Source organism: Ictidomys tridecemlineatus, chromosome 1 (assembly GCF_052094955.1).
Source record: "Ictidomys tridecemlineatus isolate mIctTri1 chromosome 1, mIctTri1.hap1, whole genome shotgun sequence".
Taxonomy (NCBI): domain Eukaryota; kingdom Metazoa; phylum Chordata; class Mammalia; order Rodentia; family Sciuridae; genus Ictidomys; species Ictidomys tridecemlineatus.
The window spans coordinates 30,039,722-30,059,103 of record NC_135477.1 but is presented as its reverse complement, the minus strand read 5'-3'; the positions used below and the strand labels follow the sequence as shown (position 1 = coordinate 30,059,103).

Sequence of the window (19,382 nt, the reverse complement as noted above, 5' to 3'; positions counted from 1 at the left end):
ATATCACACCACACACCACACCCCCACACACACCACACCACACATCACACACACCACACACTGCACTAGTGGGTAAAATATATACCCCAGGTCTCCTAAAACAAAACAAAAATACCCAAACCATCGCCACCACCAATAAGCTGCAAAAGTCCGATCTCATTAATGGAAGCGTAGCCAGAGACACCAGGACCTGAAGTAAGAAAATTCCTGCTTCAGGTTCCAGCCAAGGGAGCGCCTGGCCCTCTGCCAGCGCCCATTCCCAGGAACGTGCCTTGGCCCTCGCTGGGGAAACCGGGGAACAGAGAGCTTCTTCCTCCTGAGTCTTAAGCCCATCCCGTTCCCGGGGGAGAGGCTGCCAGGTTTAGCAAACAGAACTCCAGGAAGTCAGTCAGATTTAAATTTCAGATGAACACAGATTAATGTATTTATATGACAACCCTCAGGGGACATCCTGCTCATCCAGCAGCCGTCTCTCCGTCCCTTGGATCTCTGAATATCGCCTCTCTTATCCATCACTACTAGCTGTGGCTTTCTCACGAAGGGGTGGGGGGTCTGTGGGTCCGTGTTCTCGTGGGCTCCTCCCAAACAGCTCCTGTGAAATGTACTTATAAAAAGTCCAAACAATCGAGAAGTGTGCAAAACACAACTGAAGCTGACTCCAGCCCAACGTCCTTTCTCAGGGGCAACCACTTCATTGGTAAGCGTCCTTGCAGTCCCCGTTCTTTGTATCTGGACACGTGCACGTATATCCTTAGGTCAGCTGGACCATTCTCCGACCCATTTCAGTCCTCTCCTGGGAATCTCTCTTCAGGGAACTCTTCCCAGGCCATGCTGGTGCTCAGCCGAGTCTGGGAACCTCTGCTACCAGGGATCCCGTCCTCTGTCATCTTGCCATACCTGATCAGTGCTGCCCGTGAAGCACTAGTGCTGCTGGCACCTGCCACGTCTGCTTGTGTTAGGCAGCAAACAGGTGGGGACAGACAGCCTCTATGCTGCCACTGGGTGGCACAACCCACTTGTCCTGCAGTGGACACATTCCTGTGCATGCTTGGCCTGAGGATCACCTTCCCGTCCTGTCTACCTGGGCTGCTATCTACCCAGAAGATTCCTCCTCATGGTGGCAACCTGGAACCCCCACTCGGAGCCTGCCTGGCTGCTTCCCAGCTCCCCGGAGCTCCCAAGGACATGGATGCCTATCTGTTTTACCTCTAGAAATCTAAACTCCTGGCCTGCCCGACAATGGTGCTTGTGAGCTATTCACAGTGGTAGCTGACCAGGTGGAAACCCCTTAGTCATAAAGAAACTCAATAGCTACCAGGGCCCCTCCTGAGTCCAGCCAGACCTTCTGTCACTGTGTCTTCTGCGTATCCCACAGGTGGTTCCCCAGGATCCGGCATAATGCAGTGACACTCCCAGTTTAGCCCTCTCCTCAACTCCCACTATGAACTTCAGCCCAGTGAGCAGCAGCAGCTCACTTGCAGGCTCATCATGCTCAGCCTAGCTGCCTCTTCTCTGATCATAGGAAGATATGCCAGAGACCAAGTCCTCACGGAGCCCCCAGGCCAATCCAACCCAGAAGCCCACCCTACTGCCGGCTCTAATGAGGAGGACAGCCCCCTCAGCTCCTGTTCATCTGCTTCTCGCTCCAGCTCCATCACGGCTGCCATTCCTGAGCCGAATGAGTCCCAATGTCAGCTCCCAAGTCATTGACCCCCTGGTCCTCAACGGTGTTCATCTTCCCAGGTCACTCATGAGGGGTCTGTGCTTTTGTGACAAGTCTGGAATGAACTCAGCTTTCTCTTTGCACTACCTGCTCACAGTCCCTCACTCCAAGGTCCAAGCTGCCTCTTCATGGATAGAGTTCACACCCTGTTCATCTCACAAAAATACATATCCAGCATAGAAAAGGGAAAAAGTTCTAAATCAAGAACAGAATAAAAATTTTTTTAAAAATACTCCACCATATTGAGATAACTACTATTATCATTAACATTTATAATTTCACTTGGTTTTTATGTTTTAGGTCACAAAATGGTTTCTTCCAGTGGGATTCAGCCTGCACAACGTTTTTAAAAGTCATTTTGTTTGGAATGATTTGGGGTAGCACATTTGGTATTCAGTTCATCACAATCCCTACCACTTCTTACACCAATCCCATCTCATTCCTTTACACCTTCGAGGGCATCTAAGTTTGCAATGTCTACATTAGGTATGTATGCATGTATGTATATCAGGACACATATTTTTATTTAATGCTTCTACATATTCTATTCTGTCACAATTTTTTTTCTGTGTAATAGCATACCATGAACGCCTTTCTATATTAACACATAGCCACCTCCAACTTTTAATGGCTAGAAAGTCTTCCATGGAAAAGATGTATCATCATTTCTTCAGCTAACCCCTACCATTGAACGTTTAAATTGCTTTCAATTTTCCTTGCTTCAGTGCACATTCCTGTAGCTAGAGCTTTGCGCACTTCCTTAATTAGCTCCCTAGGATAAATTCCAAGAAGTGCAATTGCTGGGTCAAAGGGTATAAGCAGTTTTAAAAGCTTTTAACATGTGTGGCCAAATGGAGTGTTCAGTTTTACAATGACACAGGCCCTTGAGAGCTTCCTGTGACTGCCGACAAGACGGTCCCTTGGAGACAGCGGGAGCATCACGGAGAACACCTGATGGCTTCTCTCTTAAGGCTGTCTGAAGTCCACTCACCCAAGAGGGGGGCTTTTCTCCAGTAACCATCCCGGACCTCCACGTAATCATACCAGCACAGGCGGCTCTTAAACAGATCCATGGATGTGAAGTTCAGGATGATCTGTAAGGAATTACCATAAAGTGAGTTTGGACAACAAAGACCGAGGAGTTCTGCACAATGTGTCTCGCATACCGGTGTTCTCACGTTACTGTTTAGCATACAGAGCCCCCAGAATGCAGTAGGAGTGTTTTCTCAAAAATACAGGCACAGGAAACCTCATGACATTAAATAATAAACCTTAGGCAGGATGGGGAGTAAATAGAAGGAGATGGGCCCTTAGACTCTGTCTGGGGAATCACTTGAGCTTTTGAAGTCACTAGGTGGTTTACAGAGAGCACAATGCATTAAAAAGACAGCCCAGGGCGCGTTGAGACTGGGATTTGGAAGGAGGTATGGGGTCAGTGAAGTTCAGAGATACGGAAAGATCTTATAACATCATCAATCATTCTGGGGGGTCTGGGGTTAGCCTGAGTGCATCTGAGCACCTCCGTGATCAATGTCCCCTCGGCCATGACCTCACTGTTCTGAGGTGTGGTGTGTCTAATAGCCTTCCTATAATTAGTGCCTTCATTCATTCCACCATGGCTTGTTGACCACCTACTGTGTGCTAGTCTGTGTTGAGTGACTGAGAGAGATCAGTAAGAGGGTGTCCTGCTTTTAGGGAGGTCAGCGAAGGAAGGCAGGACAGGTGTGACAAGCTAACCAGGACACTCTGACGTAAAACCTAAGAGTGAGGGGTGGCTGTCACACTGAGAAGCAATAGCCTTCTGGTCCAAGCTCTCTAGCTGGCTCTCTGCCCACGTTTAGCATGTCCCTGCTCCTTCAATCCTCAGCTCTTCCTGCTCTTCAGCTGGCCCTGGCCCCTGCCCTGCACCCAGAACCTACTCCTTTTACAATTCCAGGGACCTTGCCGTCAGCAGCTCATCTGTCCCCAGCACCTTCACTCTCTGCTTCTCCACTGGCTACTTCTCTAATATTCAAACAGCCCTGGGGATCACTGTCCGGAAGCCTGCCCAGCATGTAGGAGGCATCCCATAAGTGGTAATTAAAACCAGGTCCCAAGAGTGTGCCCTTAGACAACACAACTGACACAAACCCTCACAGGTTGCCCATCTCAAGGTGTTGGGGTGCCCGAAAGATCCCAGGACAAGTAGCATCTTCTCTCACAAAGCCCTGTAGTCTCCTAGGAAATGAAGAGTGTGTTCCAGAAAATAAGAGGCCAGCTTATCTCTGTCACTGGGTGTGTGTGTGTGTGTGTATGTGTGTGTGTGTGTGCACGTGTGCGTGCATGCATGAGTAAGATATGTCATTCTCCTTTAAAACTAGTGTTTTTCAACCATACTATACATTAGAATCACCTTGGAAACTTCAGGAAAAAGCCGGTACCAAGCCAAAGCCCCTCCTTCCATTAAACCAGATTCCCAGGGAGCAAGGGGGAGCCCAAACTAAAGGCTAAGCCTCTTAAAGATAGGGATCTACCTTAGGTCTCTCTCACATCCCCCACAGTGCCTGTATTCAGGTGATTGAGTTCAACAATACTTAGAAGTTGGTTGCGCGATAATTCTTTAGTCTTTGCTTTTTAAAATTACAGAAAGGAAATGTTAGTACAACTTCCTTGGTAACACATTCATGATCTGAATGAACAGGATAATTATTCAGGCTAATTATTTTAAGTGTGTTAGTGAACCATAAAGACCATAGGGGAAGAGGTGATGAACGAGAGGTGATACTTGAATCAATCAAGTTTGCTAATTACTAGCAGCTCTGGGGAAGGCTGTGTGAAGCAGAAATTGGAATAATTGGCGTAGGAATTTCAATGATGTATATTCTCCCTGCCCCCAGTTAGCACAAATAATTGAGGCTTACATATCACAGCCTCAGCTGTGCAGGGCAATTCAACAATTTGGAGATTATCAGACTCCTTCCTCCTCCTGCTCCTCCTCCTCCTCTTCCCTGCCTCCCCCCTGTTAGCACCTCCAACACAGACACCTCCCATCTGCCCAAGGAAGAAGATCTGGAGTCTTGGATACAAGTTGGCAACAACACCATCTTAAGTGCTCCGAGTCAAAGAAAGAGTGTACATGTGTGAGCACACACGTATGTGTGCAAATGTGTATGTATAAATGCACACACAGTGTCTACCAGCTTGTCCCCTCTGGGTAATAACATAAGATGATGGCCAAGCATGTGGGTTCCTAGTTCAGTTACCCAGGTTCAAATCCCAACTGTGCAACAAACAGTATTCTTGGGCAAAACCATTTCCTTACCTGTAAAATGAGCATGGTAAGGGCACCTAGCATATGAGGTTGATGTGAGGATCCAATCAGATGATCTACATTACATGATAAGAATAGAATCCAGCCCTTAGAAAATTTCATCGCACTATGCTTAACTCAATATTTAAATGGACACTTTTTTAAAGCTATGCATTAGGAATGCCTGAAGGCTGCCTGCTGCCACCCCCACCTGCTGTCACTCAGCCCCTCAGGTGTCCACATAGCTATTCAACAAATATCCATTGTGTGACTGTTTTTATGCCACAGACTATGTGAGCCTCTGGGATTGAGAGGGGACAATCTCTGAGCTGAAGGATTAGAAGTGGGACAAATAAATCAGCAGTCACGGAACTGTAGGACATCCCGTGACAGGAATGATTACAGAGATCAGTGAACATCTGTTATGGTTTGGATATGAGGTTTCCCAAAAAATTCACGTTTGAGACAATGCAAGACGGTTCAGAAGAGAAATTGTTGAGTTGTGAGAGCCTTAACCCAATCGATGAGTTAATCCCCTGATTGGGATTAACTGAATGGTGCCTGAAATGGTAGGGTGTGGCTGGAGGAGGTGGGAATTGGGGCCGTGGCTTTGGGGTATATATTTGTATCTCTGCTTCCTGATCACCATGTGAGCTGCTTCCCTCCACCACACTCTTCCATCATGATGTCTTGCCCCACCTTGAACCCCGAGGAATAAACCAACTATCCATCGACTGAGAAACCTCTGAAATCATGAGCCCCCAAGTAAACTTTTCTTCCCTAAAATTGTTCTGGTCAGATCTTTTAGTCACAGCAGCGAAAAAGCTGACTAAAACTGCATCTAAGACAATTTGAAGAACACTTGTATTTGTAGTTATTAAGTAATAAGATAAACTTTGGAGTACAAGGTCTGGTTTCCCATTCCCAGTTCTATATCTCACCCTGAATTTGGGCAATTACCTTAATGTCTGAGCTTCATAGACTTAATTCTTCCTTCATAGACTGGATATAAGAATATGCACTCTGAAGTAGGGTTGAGAACATGCCACCTTTATTGCAGAGTAAGAGGCCCTTGTCCTAGGCTCAGCTCTAGAGGGTCATGGAATCTTCAGGGCCAAAGGAACATGTGAACCCAGAGCTTATACTCCTTGGTCTCAAAGCCCTACTCCAAGGATCCAGCACCCTGGAATTCCCTGTCCATATAGTTCTGAGCCCATTTGCAGGGCATGCAAGGAACTATTCTTTGGACCCATCCTCCTGAGGGTGGCTACCCACATCCACTAGCCAAGGAGCAGCTGTCTGCAAAGTAGGAGTGGCTGATGCCTGGGATTGTGGCCAGGGTGTCAACACAGTGCTCCTGAAGCAATCAACGGTGGGTTTGGGGCCAGTTCTGCCATGTTGACACCTTCCAGAGCAGCACTCTGAGCTGTCAATAAATTCTGAAATGAACCTTGCTCTCCAGGGCATAATAACAGTGTGCTTATCAAAGTAGGAAATACAGTCTACTTTACAGTTAGCTTGATTTGTAACTTACATAGATATCTAGTATGTGCCAGGCCTCCTCATGTACAGGTGAGACTGGTGGAGAAGTCCAGAAATAATGAATGTATGGCACCGGTGAAGTACCTGGCAGGTATTGTGTGCTCATAAGAAAACTGCTCTTATGATTACTACTAACTGTAAAAATAAGTCCTCCTATCTCACCCAACTCACAAGGAGGTTTCTCACCTTTAATATTTATTTATTATTATTTTAATTGTACATATTTATGGGGCAAAGTGAGAATTTGATACAAGTATAGAGTGTGTAATGATCAAATCAGGGTAGTTAGCAGTTTCATCTCTTTAAACATTTATTTTTAATTAATTATTTTTTTGTTAATAACAATAGTACATATTTATGGAGTACACTGTGAGACTTCAGTACATATATACAACGTGCAATGATCCAACCAGGGCAGTTAATGCTCCACCTACCTTTTCCCCTGGAGTGACAGAGATCCTCCAGACGCAGTGAGAGTAAGAAGGGTAGCCGTTTGGGAAACCAGGTGCAGAAAAGTTTCCTGTTGTGTCTTGCAGGGTCTCCCCACATGCTGCATAAGCAAAATAAGAACTGTGACATGGCTCATGCACCTGGTCCCTGCCCAAGCAGCCCCTGCTCAGGGATGCAGGGCAAACACACCCTTCACCACCCAAAGCCTTCAGAACCACTGGCAAGAAGCAATCTTGGACGCTGACATTTTTCTGTGAACATCTGTTACGGTTTGGATATGAAGTGTCTCCCAAAAGCTCACGCTGACATTTTTCTGGCATGTTGACATTTTTCTAGCTAACATAAGTGAAAGTAGCATCAGGGTACAAAGAGTCACACCCAGGGGGCTCTGCTGAGACTCTCAGGACTGAGGACAGCCCAGAGCTGGGTTGGAATATCTGCTTTCTGGCCAGCAGTGTGGTTGTGTGCTGGACTTTTGTTTTCTTACCTGTAAAGTAAGCAGGGCCTCACTCAGAGCGTGAGTGGAATCATTTGCATTGTGTGAAGTGGGTGTGCTCAGTGCTTGGGACCTACTGAGAGCTCCATACACGACAGCCATTATGATTGCTAATGATAACATATGCCACAGGAAGAATATGGAAGTGCCAGTCAGTGAGGCAAGAAAAAAAAAAACAACTTTTAAACTCATTTCAGCTGTTAGTGTGAATCTTTTTATTTTTTTTTCCTCCAGCACTAGGAATCAAACCAAGGGCCCCAAGCATCCTGGTCAAGCACTCTACCACTGAGCTGCATCCGCAGCCCTCAGCTATTAGTTTGAAACTTGCCCACACCTCCCGCTCCTCCCTCTTTTTTTTTTTTTTTTCCTGCCACAAACCTCCAAACAAGCTATCATCTAGTCAAGAAAACAGAGAAGAATGCAGAAGCACAGGAAGCTAAAATATTCTACAGTACGCTATCCTGCCCTTGTGTGTTTGAAGGGTGCTTGGTCATGAGTCTAAAACATAGAACATGGATGTTAAAAATATTTCCCCAGATTTGTCCTTAAAAAAAAAAAAAAAAAGGTACCTGTATATTGGGAGCTTCAGGTTTTGGATTTCTCTGAGCTCCAGGGATTTAAATCCCAAAGACAAAGATGCTGGCTTGCTGAGTGCCTCTCATCTTATGGGGACACCTCCAAAGCGTGGGAAAAAATGTCCTTAAACATCTTCTCCTACATGTGACTCAACCTCTGCCTGACAACAGCTTAGCTTTCAGTCACTCTGTGAAACGACTTGAAGATCCATAGATTTTGGAACTGCGGGAAGAGATGTGTGGAGAACGGCCCATCCCTGGCCTCAGGAAATCCTGGATATTGGGGCTTCAATATCATATTACCGAACAACTGCCAGGCATCACGAGGATTATGCCCGGCAGTCAACGCCCCCGAGGGTTCCATGGAAATTATTTTAGAATAATCATCAACATTCTGCAACAACAGATATATTACTGTGTAGCTCCGTGGTATTTACCAGCTGCCTTGGACCCTTTTGGGAAATAAGCAGCATATACATTATAACTAAATAAGTACTGTGGCATTTCCCAGGGAGAGCTATAAGGTTTCCCTTTAAATTCAGCAAGGTTATATGATATACTTGTTCTGTATTTTGGCCCCAACATGCCCCCAGATGACTGATAGCTGAATGGACATATTTCCTAGTTTCATGAGGATGCAAGCCCCACACAGCCCTTTGCAGGTCCCATGGTCCTGTGTAGTAGAGCAATGTGACAGCCTAGGATTTCTCCAGAGGCTTGCATTTGGAAAGTGACTGTTGGTAATGGAACTTCCTACTGTCCTCCCCAAACCATAGGAATGTATTTTGTCCCATCCATGGTAAAAATTTTGGCTGCTGCAACCAATGCTTTGCACTGTCACCCAGCAGCTCCGGGGATGAAAGGAGACCTCACCCCCAGGGTAGCATGGGTTGAGATGGTGCTGAAAGTAAGAGGACAAAAGGCAAAGAAGGCCAATTCAAAGGATGGGGACTGCTGAACTGGCCAGAGAATAGGCATTTGCTCCAACCCATGGGTACTGCCCAGTCTTCAATAGCAGCCACTGGTCACTGACTAAGGCCATAGAAATGGCCTTCTTTATAGCACCGAAGCTTCCCCTACCCATAGTATTTGGGAAACAGATTTCCATTTTCCCCAAGCATTCTCCCTCACTCTGTCTTCCTGCCCAGCTCCTTGATTCTTGTCTTGCCAAATCCACATCACCAGTCCCAATCGTCCAGTGCTCTGAGTGTTATGGGGCCAACCACCCTGGATGCCTGTGTACTGCTCTCCTACTGCGACTTCTTCCCCTCTGGACCCCGGGCTTTGCCAGAGAAGTCCAAAGACCTTCACAAGTCTTGCTATAGGCTCTGAGAGCCTATTAATTCTCCTCACCATTTTGGTTTTCTATGCTATCTCACACCTCCTAAGACAGGTCTCAGAAATAATAACTGCCAAGGATCAGTCCCTTTAGGTTCCCCAAGTCATCACAAGAATGCCATTTGCAAACAGCAGCGAGCTGCGCTCTGTGGGAAGCTCAGAGGTATTGGAAACCCTGCGGCTCGCAGTTACCTGGGCATTTGTACAGCTTCCGGGCTTGAGCTATGTCTCCCTGACTGAGACGCACACGCTGGCCAATGGTGGGCCTGACGCCATTATCATCCCGACGGGGAAGGATGGTGTCTAAGAAAACTCCTCTACAGGAACAAAAAAGAGAGAGAGGAAGAAAAGTCAGACTGTCAGCCTGTGCACCGTGGGCTTAGTCTTCATTTCCTTGCCTCTATTCTCCTCGGCATTCCTTCCCCGCCTGCCTCTCCCCGGGCTGGCATGACGGGAGCAGCTTCCTTCGCTCTGGCTGGCCTTTCAGCATTTCATCTCATCAGCTGCCTGCTCACTTTCCAAGGAAAGATGACTGCCAAGTGGAAAAATATGCACTAGCCTGGTTGCCAGAACCTTCCTTACTGATGTGTACTGAGCATTTCATGAAGTCCCTGAGAGGCCTAGCCCTGGGGTCAGCACACTACACAAGGCAGGGAGCACCATAGATGGCGGTGTGAGTGGCGCCCCCTGGAGGTGTGCATTGGGCAGTGCTATGCATAGATAAGTTCTGGAGTCATTCAGAGGGAGCACAGGAGCTGGTGCAGTGCGTGGCTCTGGGCGGCTAGCCAGCAAGTGAAGGCAAATGAGTTGGTAAATCAGAGCTTGAGGGGTCGTGATGGCCAGAGAGAAATGCAGGGAACAAGAGGAAGTTGAAAGAGGGTGGCCTGGATGGTTGTGGCAGCCCTTCCCAGGGTTAGCATCATATTCTACTCCCACGTGAATGATATCCAAAATGACAGCTTCATTTCTAAAACACAAATGGAAACCAGGATGCCTGGCTGAGCCCTGGCCCTATCTGCACTGCCCTGTGTGGGCGTGGTTTCTCCCCTCCTGCTTTGCTGCCAGCTCTGAGCCTCCTCTGCCTCTAGACCATCTGTGTGGGGCCTCTCCTGGAGGTTAGGCCTTGCATTGAACCAGCTCATCTTGGTACCACCTGCTTCCTTCTTTCTTAACTGAGTTTCTGGGAAGAATTGCATCCCCTCCCTGTTTGATAATCACCTATTACTCACTCCTCACTCCAACTGCTAACTGATACCATCCGTGATGGTGATGGTCACCACTCACCTACCAATGGGTGTTTCTCAGACTTTGCCTGTGCTCTCTACAGCCCCGGGACCTGTCACCCCCCACCCCTCTTCACTCTCTTCTCCCTGTTCCCAGAGCACTGCTCTAAGCTGAGCTACAGGAGTCACTTCTGCTTCCTGACTAATGCTGTCCCTTGGGGTTCTGCCCACTTCCTCTGTTCTCCTCTCTCCATGTTCCACCTACTCCCAGGATTTTACCCACCACCTGAGACACACAGTAAATTCTGTTTCCAGCTCAGAACCATCTACCAGGCCCCAGACACCTGGTCCCACCTCCTCTGAGCTATCCTAGGGGCTTCTTTACCCAACATGTCCCCAAATAAATTTGCTCCAATCTTCTCCTGCCAATTCCATGACCTTTGTCTCCTGAGACTGGACCAAAGGGGCCTCAGCTCCTCCTTCTCCCTCACACTCCCTTGGACTAATGACCAGGTCCCACGCCTTCTACGATGGCATCCCTCCAGACCCTACCCTTCTCCTCATTACCAAGCCACTGCCTTAGCTCAGGTGTGTCCTAAGAATGGTGAGGGAGGGCAGGAGACCTGGTCTCCACATGCCAGGTCTGTTGGTGACTTTGCCAGGCAGGCTATGTGAGCCTGGGCTGCTTGGACAATGTGGTGATTATTATGTTTGTGCTGCAAAATTCCTTTCTTCAGGGAAATATCTACAAATGGACACATCATTTGTGAGAGCAGAGGTGCCCATTTTCACAATAATAGGTGATTGAATTTAGAGTTCTCTAGAGTCATTACTTATGGTTTAAAACCTGGTGAGGTCACTAAGGGAGACCAAGGATTCCACTGAGGTTTCTCTAGGGGACTGCGGACCCAGAGAGGAGACAGGAGGAGTTAGAGAAAGCCAGGGCACATTTAGAGAAAGCTGGGCACCCGGAGGCTGAAAGGGAAATCAGCGGATGGTCTAGACTTCTCGTGCTAGTGTTGGAGAGAAAGTCAGCTTGGATTCTGATTTAGAAAAACAAGCACCTCTAGAGCAAAAATATGACAATGTAATGTGACCAGGAAGAAATACAGATAATAATGCATTTTCTAGGTTAGTACAGAGTTAAGAGAAACAGTGTTTGAAAGTGAGAGAGCCAGGAAAAAGGAGAGTGCACAGTTAGTAGCTAGGTGATTGTGTGCATTTCAGCATTTCCTTGTGGATGTAAATAGCTATTTTGCAAATGTTTTGAAGCCAGCCTTTGTCTTGGCTGCATGCTTTAATTCAAGAGCCATTTCTTGAAGCCCACTGTGCTCTGATCCCTGAGCCTAGTGATAAGAGACCTGCCTGGGGCTGGGAGCTTGACAAGCATCTTCTCATTTAATCTTCTTTACATCCTGGAAGGCAGATCCCCTATCACTAGGCTTCCCACTCTACAGGTGAGAAATCCAAACCTGTGGGGCTTACACTGCTTGCCCAGTGGACAGCCAGCTCTGGAACCCAGGCAGCCCTGGAACCCACCCCTGAGCATCTTCTTCCTTCCCAGCCAGTGAAACAGTGGACAGGAAACAGTGGGCCTTCAATGATAGTATTAAGTGCCCAGGAGACTTAAAGCCCTGGAGACCTTAAACAGGCACACTGGCTCACATGAAAACAGGTTTTGGAGCTGGGATATCCCTGTACGACTCCGAGCTACCAGCAAGGCACAGGGCACTGAAAGAGATCTGCTGGAAGAGCTGCCCTGAGTAACACATTGCCATAGTGATCCTTCCCCCTCTCATGGGGGGCAACCCCTAGCACTGACATTGACATTCTGCTAGACTAAGAAAGGCTTTGGCAGATGCCATAGGGAATAAAACTGTCAGCTCTGGGTTCTCCAAACAAAGACATCCCTGTACTAAGAGACTGTCTCCTCCTGTTCCCTGGACCTATGCCCAACAAAACCTCTCCAAAGATATCACTCCCCACAGCTTGGGTCCAACTAAGGGAGAGCAGAGAAGCAGCACAATAAACCAGAGGGAATAAAGTTGTAAGGAGATGGCTCAGTTGTAAAGAGAAAAAAAGACCGGGTTTCCCATGAGCGGGAAAAGCCTTTGTCTCCTAGATGAGTATACATTTGTAGGCTGTCTTCTGCTCTTTCACAGAATCAAAGACAAGGTACAGTATGGTTTCAGGGATATGTAAACAGGAGTAATGACCTCAAGTTAGGGAGTAGAGAAACTTTTTTTTTTTGTACCAAGGTTTGAACCCAGGGGCCTTTAACCATAGAGTCACATCCCCAGCTCTTTTTATTTTTTTAGTTTTAAGATAGGGTCTCATTAAGTTGCTTAGGGCCTCACTGAGTTGCTGAGGCTGAACTTGAACTTGTTGTCCTCAAACTTGCTGTCCTCCTGCCTCAGCCTCCTGAGCCACTGGGACTTGAGAAACTTTGGACAAAATTCCAGAAAAGCCCCCTAGTAAGGGCCCAAAGAAAAGAATAGTTTTCAGAAAATTGGCAGAAAAGACAATTTAGGTATCTACCTGTAGCAAAATAGATTTGGAAAAAAAAAATTCCAAACTCTGGTGCAGAGGTAAAAAGAGAGCAGAGATTGATTAATAAAATAATTAATCGCACCTCCTAATATTTATATCCCTTCGCAATGTGAAGTCACCACTCCTCTCATTCAGAAGTGGAGTCTATTTCTTCACCAGAGACTGGGCTGGCCTTGTGGGTTGCTCTGACCAATAAAATGGAGCAGAAGAGACAGATGTCATGCAAGTTCTAAGCCTGGGCCTTGCTGCTTCCCAGCTTGCCCCCAGGAGCTGAGTCCTCAAGCAGAGAAGGGCCTGCTCACACCTAGTGGAGGATGACAGCCTGTGGGAAGGGGAACCGACTGGCACGGCCAAGCAGCACCAACTGTGAGCTGTGTGACTGGTCATCTTGACCCCCAGTTCAAACTGTCAAATGACTGTTGCTGCGTGAGTGATATCAGGGCAGACCAGAGAAAAATGAGCCAGACTGACCCAGGGTATCAGAAAAAAGAATGAGCTGCTGTTTTAAGTCCCTAAGTTTGGCAGCGGATTGTTCTGCTAGGTTAGGCCGAGAATTGTTCTGCAATAATAGATAAGGAAACAGCTGCAGAAGGGAAGATGGCCTTTGGGGAAGCTGCCCAACACACCCAGTGCTGCCCCTGTCAATCTCCCTCCTAGGAACTGTAGGTACTTTGGATGAGGAGAGATTATTTCATGGGTTTGGATCATGGATTTCCAGTGGTTCATGCTGATAAAATGGTTGCCTTTGATAATAGATAGCAGTAATGGTTTTCTCCTGAGGGGCAAAAGGGATGGGATTACAGAATTTACAGCATGTATTCTGAGTACTAAAGTTATTTCAGGCTTCAATGTAACTTTCTATTCTTATTTTTTTTCCTCTCTTTCCCCCAGTTTTCTCAATCCATTTTTTTCCCTTGTATGCATGTATTGGAAGTCACCTCAAACCTTTTCTGGGGGGAACAATTAAATAAACAAACAGCTGGTTTTAAGAGGACACTGAAAAGAAAGTGCCAAGAGAGAGAATATCTGAACTGTGTATCTTCTTTAACTCAAGAGCGGGAAGACCTACAAAAATGGAACTGGTAGGGAAAAACTTCTATACACAAAAAAACATTTATGTGTCCTAGAAGCAAGACAGTAAAGAGAACAGTGACCCAGCTCTTCAGATTCTGCTAATGCCAACCATAAAAAACAGGTCCAGCCCCACTCAGTAAAATACCTTCCATCATCCATGATCGGCAGGCAGAGAACCTGGATCCTTGTTCTCCCTCCAACCCCAGCTACCTGTGCACCTCTGAACTGGCTGGAGCCTCATTTTCTTTACCTCTAAGGTGAATCTGTGATTTTCAGCCCTCCAGCCTCCGACACAACCTAGCTTCCAATAAACCAAACCTCTTCTAGGAGAAGCAGTGAGTACCACCACACTTACACAAGGACATGCTTTAAAGAGGTTCCCCCACCCCCACCCCCAAAATTTTACACGCAGCTTCTAAGTTATTATCCTAGCCAACCTCTCAATAATTCCCCTTTTCCAGTTTGCTGCTTGTGACATTAGGACATGATGGAACGCCAGCTTCACAATGGGATTCAATCTTATTAGCAGGAACCTGATTAGATTATATTTCACTGCAGCCCAGGGGCCACTGTATTTTAAGGACAGACAGGCCAGCCGTGCTAGGAGCATGCAGAGACTCGCTTGCTCTGCACAGACCTCAGGAATCTGACCCAAGCCTGCGGCAGGCACGATAAAACACAGACAGCACAAGCAAGGGTTCCGACCTTGAGAAGGTGTTCCGGGCGTAGTGCATGATGCTGTCAAAGTCGTAGGTCTCTCCCAGAGAGCTCACTTCCCCAGCTTCCATTTTTAAGAAATTATACTCCTGACCTGTGACACAACACTCTGTTAAGGCCTTTGAAAAGCAAGGCAGCACCTGAAAGGAGGCAGAGGAGGGAGAGGGAGGGCCCATAGCATTTCCCGCCACTCTTACCCCAGCTAGTCAAGTAACAGGGTTTACGGAGCTTCCTGTTGCTGTTTCTAACAGAAGTTGGAAATTGGAAACTTAACACAAGCCCTGTGTTCTCCCAGCCCTGCCACCCAACACCCCTCCCCAAATGCCACTTGAAGATCTTGAACTATATTTGCAGGCTGATTAGCACTCAATCTGCTTGTCAAAAAAAAAAAAAAAAAGTTAGGCTAAAAACCAAAAATTCCATTCTTGCAATTTGAAGGAGGAAATGAAAATGAATCAGAGTTAAATTCAATCCCAAGGACTTCACAGTTTAGATTCTCTAAAGCATGTTGAAGGCAAGCCTATAACTCAAGAAGCAAGTTTCCTGTTAAATATCAACGGTTAAATTGAATTATTTAACGTGAGAAGATATGTTTTTAAAAATCTAGATCCATTAGCTGCCTCGGGGCAGAAGCCTTCTAGGCAGAGACATGGCTCTTACACGCACTGGTATCTTAACTGCACTGCAGTTTCAAAACCATGTGTTGTCCAAGTCAGCAAAAATGACTCACGACAGCAGCCGGGAGAACTTTCTTTGGCTGATCAGCCCTGATGCTGCAACAGAATTCTGGTTGATTCTGTTCCATTTAGGGAATTGCCCTTTACAACAAGGGAAAATCATTATTTCACTTCTGTTCTAAAAACTTGAGCAGGTGACTGCCCAAGAAGGCCACAGTGGGACGGACAGTGGCAGTGCTGGCAGCAAGTACCCACACAATTGGGTTGTTGCCCCATGTTTAGCTGTCAGCTTTGCTCAGCTCCAGGCAGGCCCTCTCCTCCACTCCCTCTTGACCCTGTGGGTGCCACCTTCCTGGATGGTGGCTTCCAGACTCCACCCAGGCCTCCTTACCTGGCTGGATGTTTTCTCTGATGATGGTGACATGCTGATCTCTGTCTGGCCGGGTGTGCTCATGCCAGAAACCAACTACATGGCCCAGCTCGTGAGCCACGATGCCAAACTTGTCACAGTTTTTGCCAATGGATATGGCCTGGGGTCCCCCTCCTCGACGCCCAACATAGGAGCAACAGCTGGACAGTGATAGAAACACTCAGGTCAGCAGGTCAGGGGATATCCAGGGCAAGAGGCAAGACCACCACCCCTCCCCGCCCACTGGCACACTTCAGAGGTGAAAGCCCTCCCATTGTTTGACTCCCCGCCCAATATAGAGATGTCCTCAAAAGATGCTTCTCAAACTTCTGGGAATCTGAAGAAAGAGTTTCCCCTCCTGGGATTAAGCACATGCACCTGAGGCTCAATTGGACCATTTATAAGGACGAGGGAAAGAGATGGGAGAAGGAGGCAGAAGTTTCTGAAAAGTGTGCCTCTTAGTACCATTGTTAGAGGAAACAGAGTCTCCCTTCTGGGCACAATTCTTTTTTCAACTATTTATTCACTATTCCTAATACACTGACCAACACTGATTTTGTCAAACTATTAAAATGTCCCATAATCTTATCATCCAGATAACATCTATTGATCATATTTCAAAAGATCGAAGTCTCTCATCCGCACATCCAATCTCTATCCAAAGCTAAACATTGCTAACAGTTTCTTGGATGTACTCCCAGACAATTATAAGACAGAAAGAAAGACAGACAGATGGACAGATATAAATACAGAGAGTCAGAAAGCTATCTTTATACGAGTATATATTTAAATTACACAATACACTATGGACTTGTTTTTCAGCCTGCCTCTTTCCCTCATTTTAGGCTTTAAAGAGCCCACTGTAGACCTCTTTAATTCTTTTCAAAGCAATACATTACCAAGTTTATTTCTCGGTACTAAATATTTTTATAGCATTAAAATTTACTTCATCAGTCTCTTACCAAAATACACTCAGTTTTTGCTATTTAAACAAAGCTGCAAGAGATAAATAAAACAAATAAACAACACCAAAACAAAAGGGAAACAAAGAAAAGCTGGAATCTCCCTTGTTCACAGCAGGGTGAATCCCAAGCAATGGAATTACTGAACAAAAGGATATGGGTGTTTGACATTTTGATAATGATTAAAAAGTGATATTTTTCCATTGTAAAACGCATCATGCTATTTCATGTATAAACAAAAGCAATTCATTTTTTTGCCAGTTACTTTTGTGATCAGTCCACCTTAGTAGAGTCTCTTCGGGTTTCTAATGGTTTTTCAATTGATTTTCTGGGTTTTCTAGGCACATGATCACATTAACTTCCAATAACACGAACTTTGCCTTGTTCCTGCCAATATTCATAGTGTTTATTTCATTCTCCTGCCTCATTATATCATTTAGTATTTCCAAAGCAAGGTCAAATCATGGTAGTGACCATAAACATCTTTGGCTTGTTCCTAATTCCAACAGAAATGCTTCTAGGATTGTTACCAATATTGGCTTATGGTTTCAAATGCAATGAAATATAAATGTATTTCATATGTATATATGAATATATGTGTGTGTATATATATGTATATATATATATATATGTATGTATCTTTTGGTAATTGATATCTAGTCCTGTGCTACCCCCCTTTTGAAGACAGAAAATGCATGTTGAAACCTGCAGATGCCTTTTAGCACATATTGAGACATGCACATGGTTTCCCTCCTTTGGCCTATCAATCTTGTGAGTAGATTTCCTAAAGATGAACTAGTCCTGTATTCTTTAGGTAAGCCTACGTGGCAACCTACTCTTCCTTTTTCCTACTGCTAAGTCTAATGTTTTACTTGGGATTTTTCATGACTATTCATATGTGAGATGTCTATAACTTATTTATTTATTTATTGTCAATGCCCTCCTTGTCATTTTAGGGAAGCAAGCCCACGATAGCTCCTTAGAGGAATTTGAAAATGTTTTTTTTCACTAAGAATAGAACAGGAAGGAAGAGCATGAGGAAAAGACTAACAGTAAACTAAGACGAATGGGGGGAGAGAAAGGAAGAGAGAAGGGAAAACATATGGAAATGGTAGGAGACCTTCAGTGATACACAAAATAATAAGAGGTTATGAGGGGCAAGGGGGTGGGGGGAAAAAAGGGGAGAGAATTGAACAACAGCAGAGGAGGTAGAGAGGGATGTTGGGAGGGGAGGGGAGGGGAGGGGGGATAGTAGGGGATAGGAAAGGTAGCAGAATACAACAGTCACTAATATGCCATTATGTAAAAATGTGAGTATGTAACAGAAGTGAGTCTGTATTATGTATTTGGGGAGTTCAAAACCCAATTGAGTCGAATGTATGAAAGATGATATGTCTTGAGCTCTGTAATGTTTTGAACAACCAATAAAAAAAAAAAAAAAAAAAAGAAAAGAAAATGTTTTTTTTCTATGCTCTGAAAAGTTTCAGTAGTATCAGAATATTCTGATTCTTGAAGGTATAAAAGAATTCCCCTATTGAACTTTGCATTTGGTTCTTAGGGCAAGAAAGCTTTTTTACCTCCATTTTTCAATTTCTTTCAAAGCCATTGGTGTGTGCCAGGACTTTATATTTACCTTGAAGTCATTCACGTTATCAAGATTTTCACATTTCTTGCCCTGGAATGTTGCAAAGTACTCTTTTATAATCATAAAATCTTTTCCATTTCTAATGTTGTGTGTTTCTGTGCTGCCACTTTTGGTCTCAGTTACACCAACAAGTGGTTTATCCGTTGTCTCTTGTTTATTCGAAGATTTCACTCTTGAATTTGTTAGCCCTATAATGTCTCCTTGTGCTCTCATTAGGTTTTTTGTTGTTGTTGTTGTTAGTGTGACAATTGTGGTTTATATCTATTTTATTTATTGTAGCTGACTTCTCTTAATTGGATACTTATTTCTTAAGTATTGGTGTGGATATTTTGTGGATAAGGCCTCGGCCTTATCTATTTCATTTTGAACCATATGGCTTTCATTATCTAGACATTCTGCCATGTTAATCTTGATTTTTTTTTAAGACCTAAGAGCTATTAAAAAAAATAGGAGGAGCTTTTAACTTATCAAGTAATGGTAATTCTATTTTTGTTATTGTGTCTAGTTTCATTGCTTTGCAATCTGAGAATATTTTAATGTTATTTCTGCCTTTTAGGGTCTACTGAGATGTTCTTCATGCTGAATAGATGGACAAGGTCAATACACCTTCAACATGCACTTTAAAAAGATGTTACAGAATACGACAGACCTACAGAGTCAGTATTCATAGTGTTTATTTCATTCTCCAGCCAACTGTATTAATTATACTTTT

The 19,382-nt window shown here is 45.2% G+C and overlaps 1 protein-coding gene across 1 annotated transcript in view; it reads right to left on the bottom strand.

The window, feature by feature from the left end:
• Tll2 (tolloid like 2) overlaps positions 1-19,382 on the bottom strand; it is a 119,282-nt gene that overhangs the window by 25,885 nt on the left and 74,015 nt on the right. The window contains exons 6-10 of the mRNA XM_005335281.4: positions 16,046-16,224; positions 14,966-15,071; positions 9,606-9,730; positions 6,989-7,104; positions 2,715-2,817 (exon numbers count right to left, since the gene is read on the bottom strand). Coding sequence (XP_005335338.2) covers positions 2,715-2,817; positions 6,989-7,104; positions 9,606-9,730; positions 14,966-15,071; positions 16,046-16,224 — 629 coding nt within the window. The remainder of the gene's footprint in view (positions 1-2,714; positions 2,818-6,988; positions 7,105-9,605; positions 9,731-14,965; positions 15,072-16,045; positions 16,225-19,382) is intronic.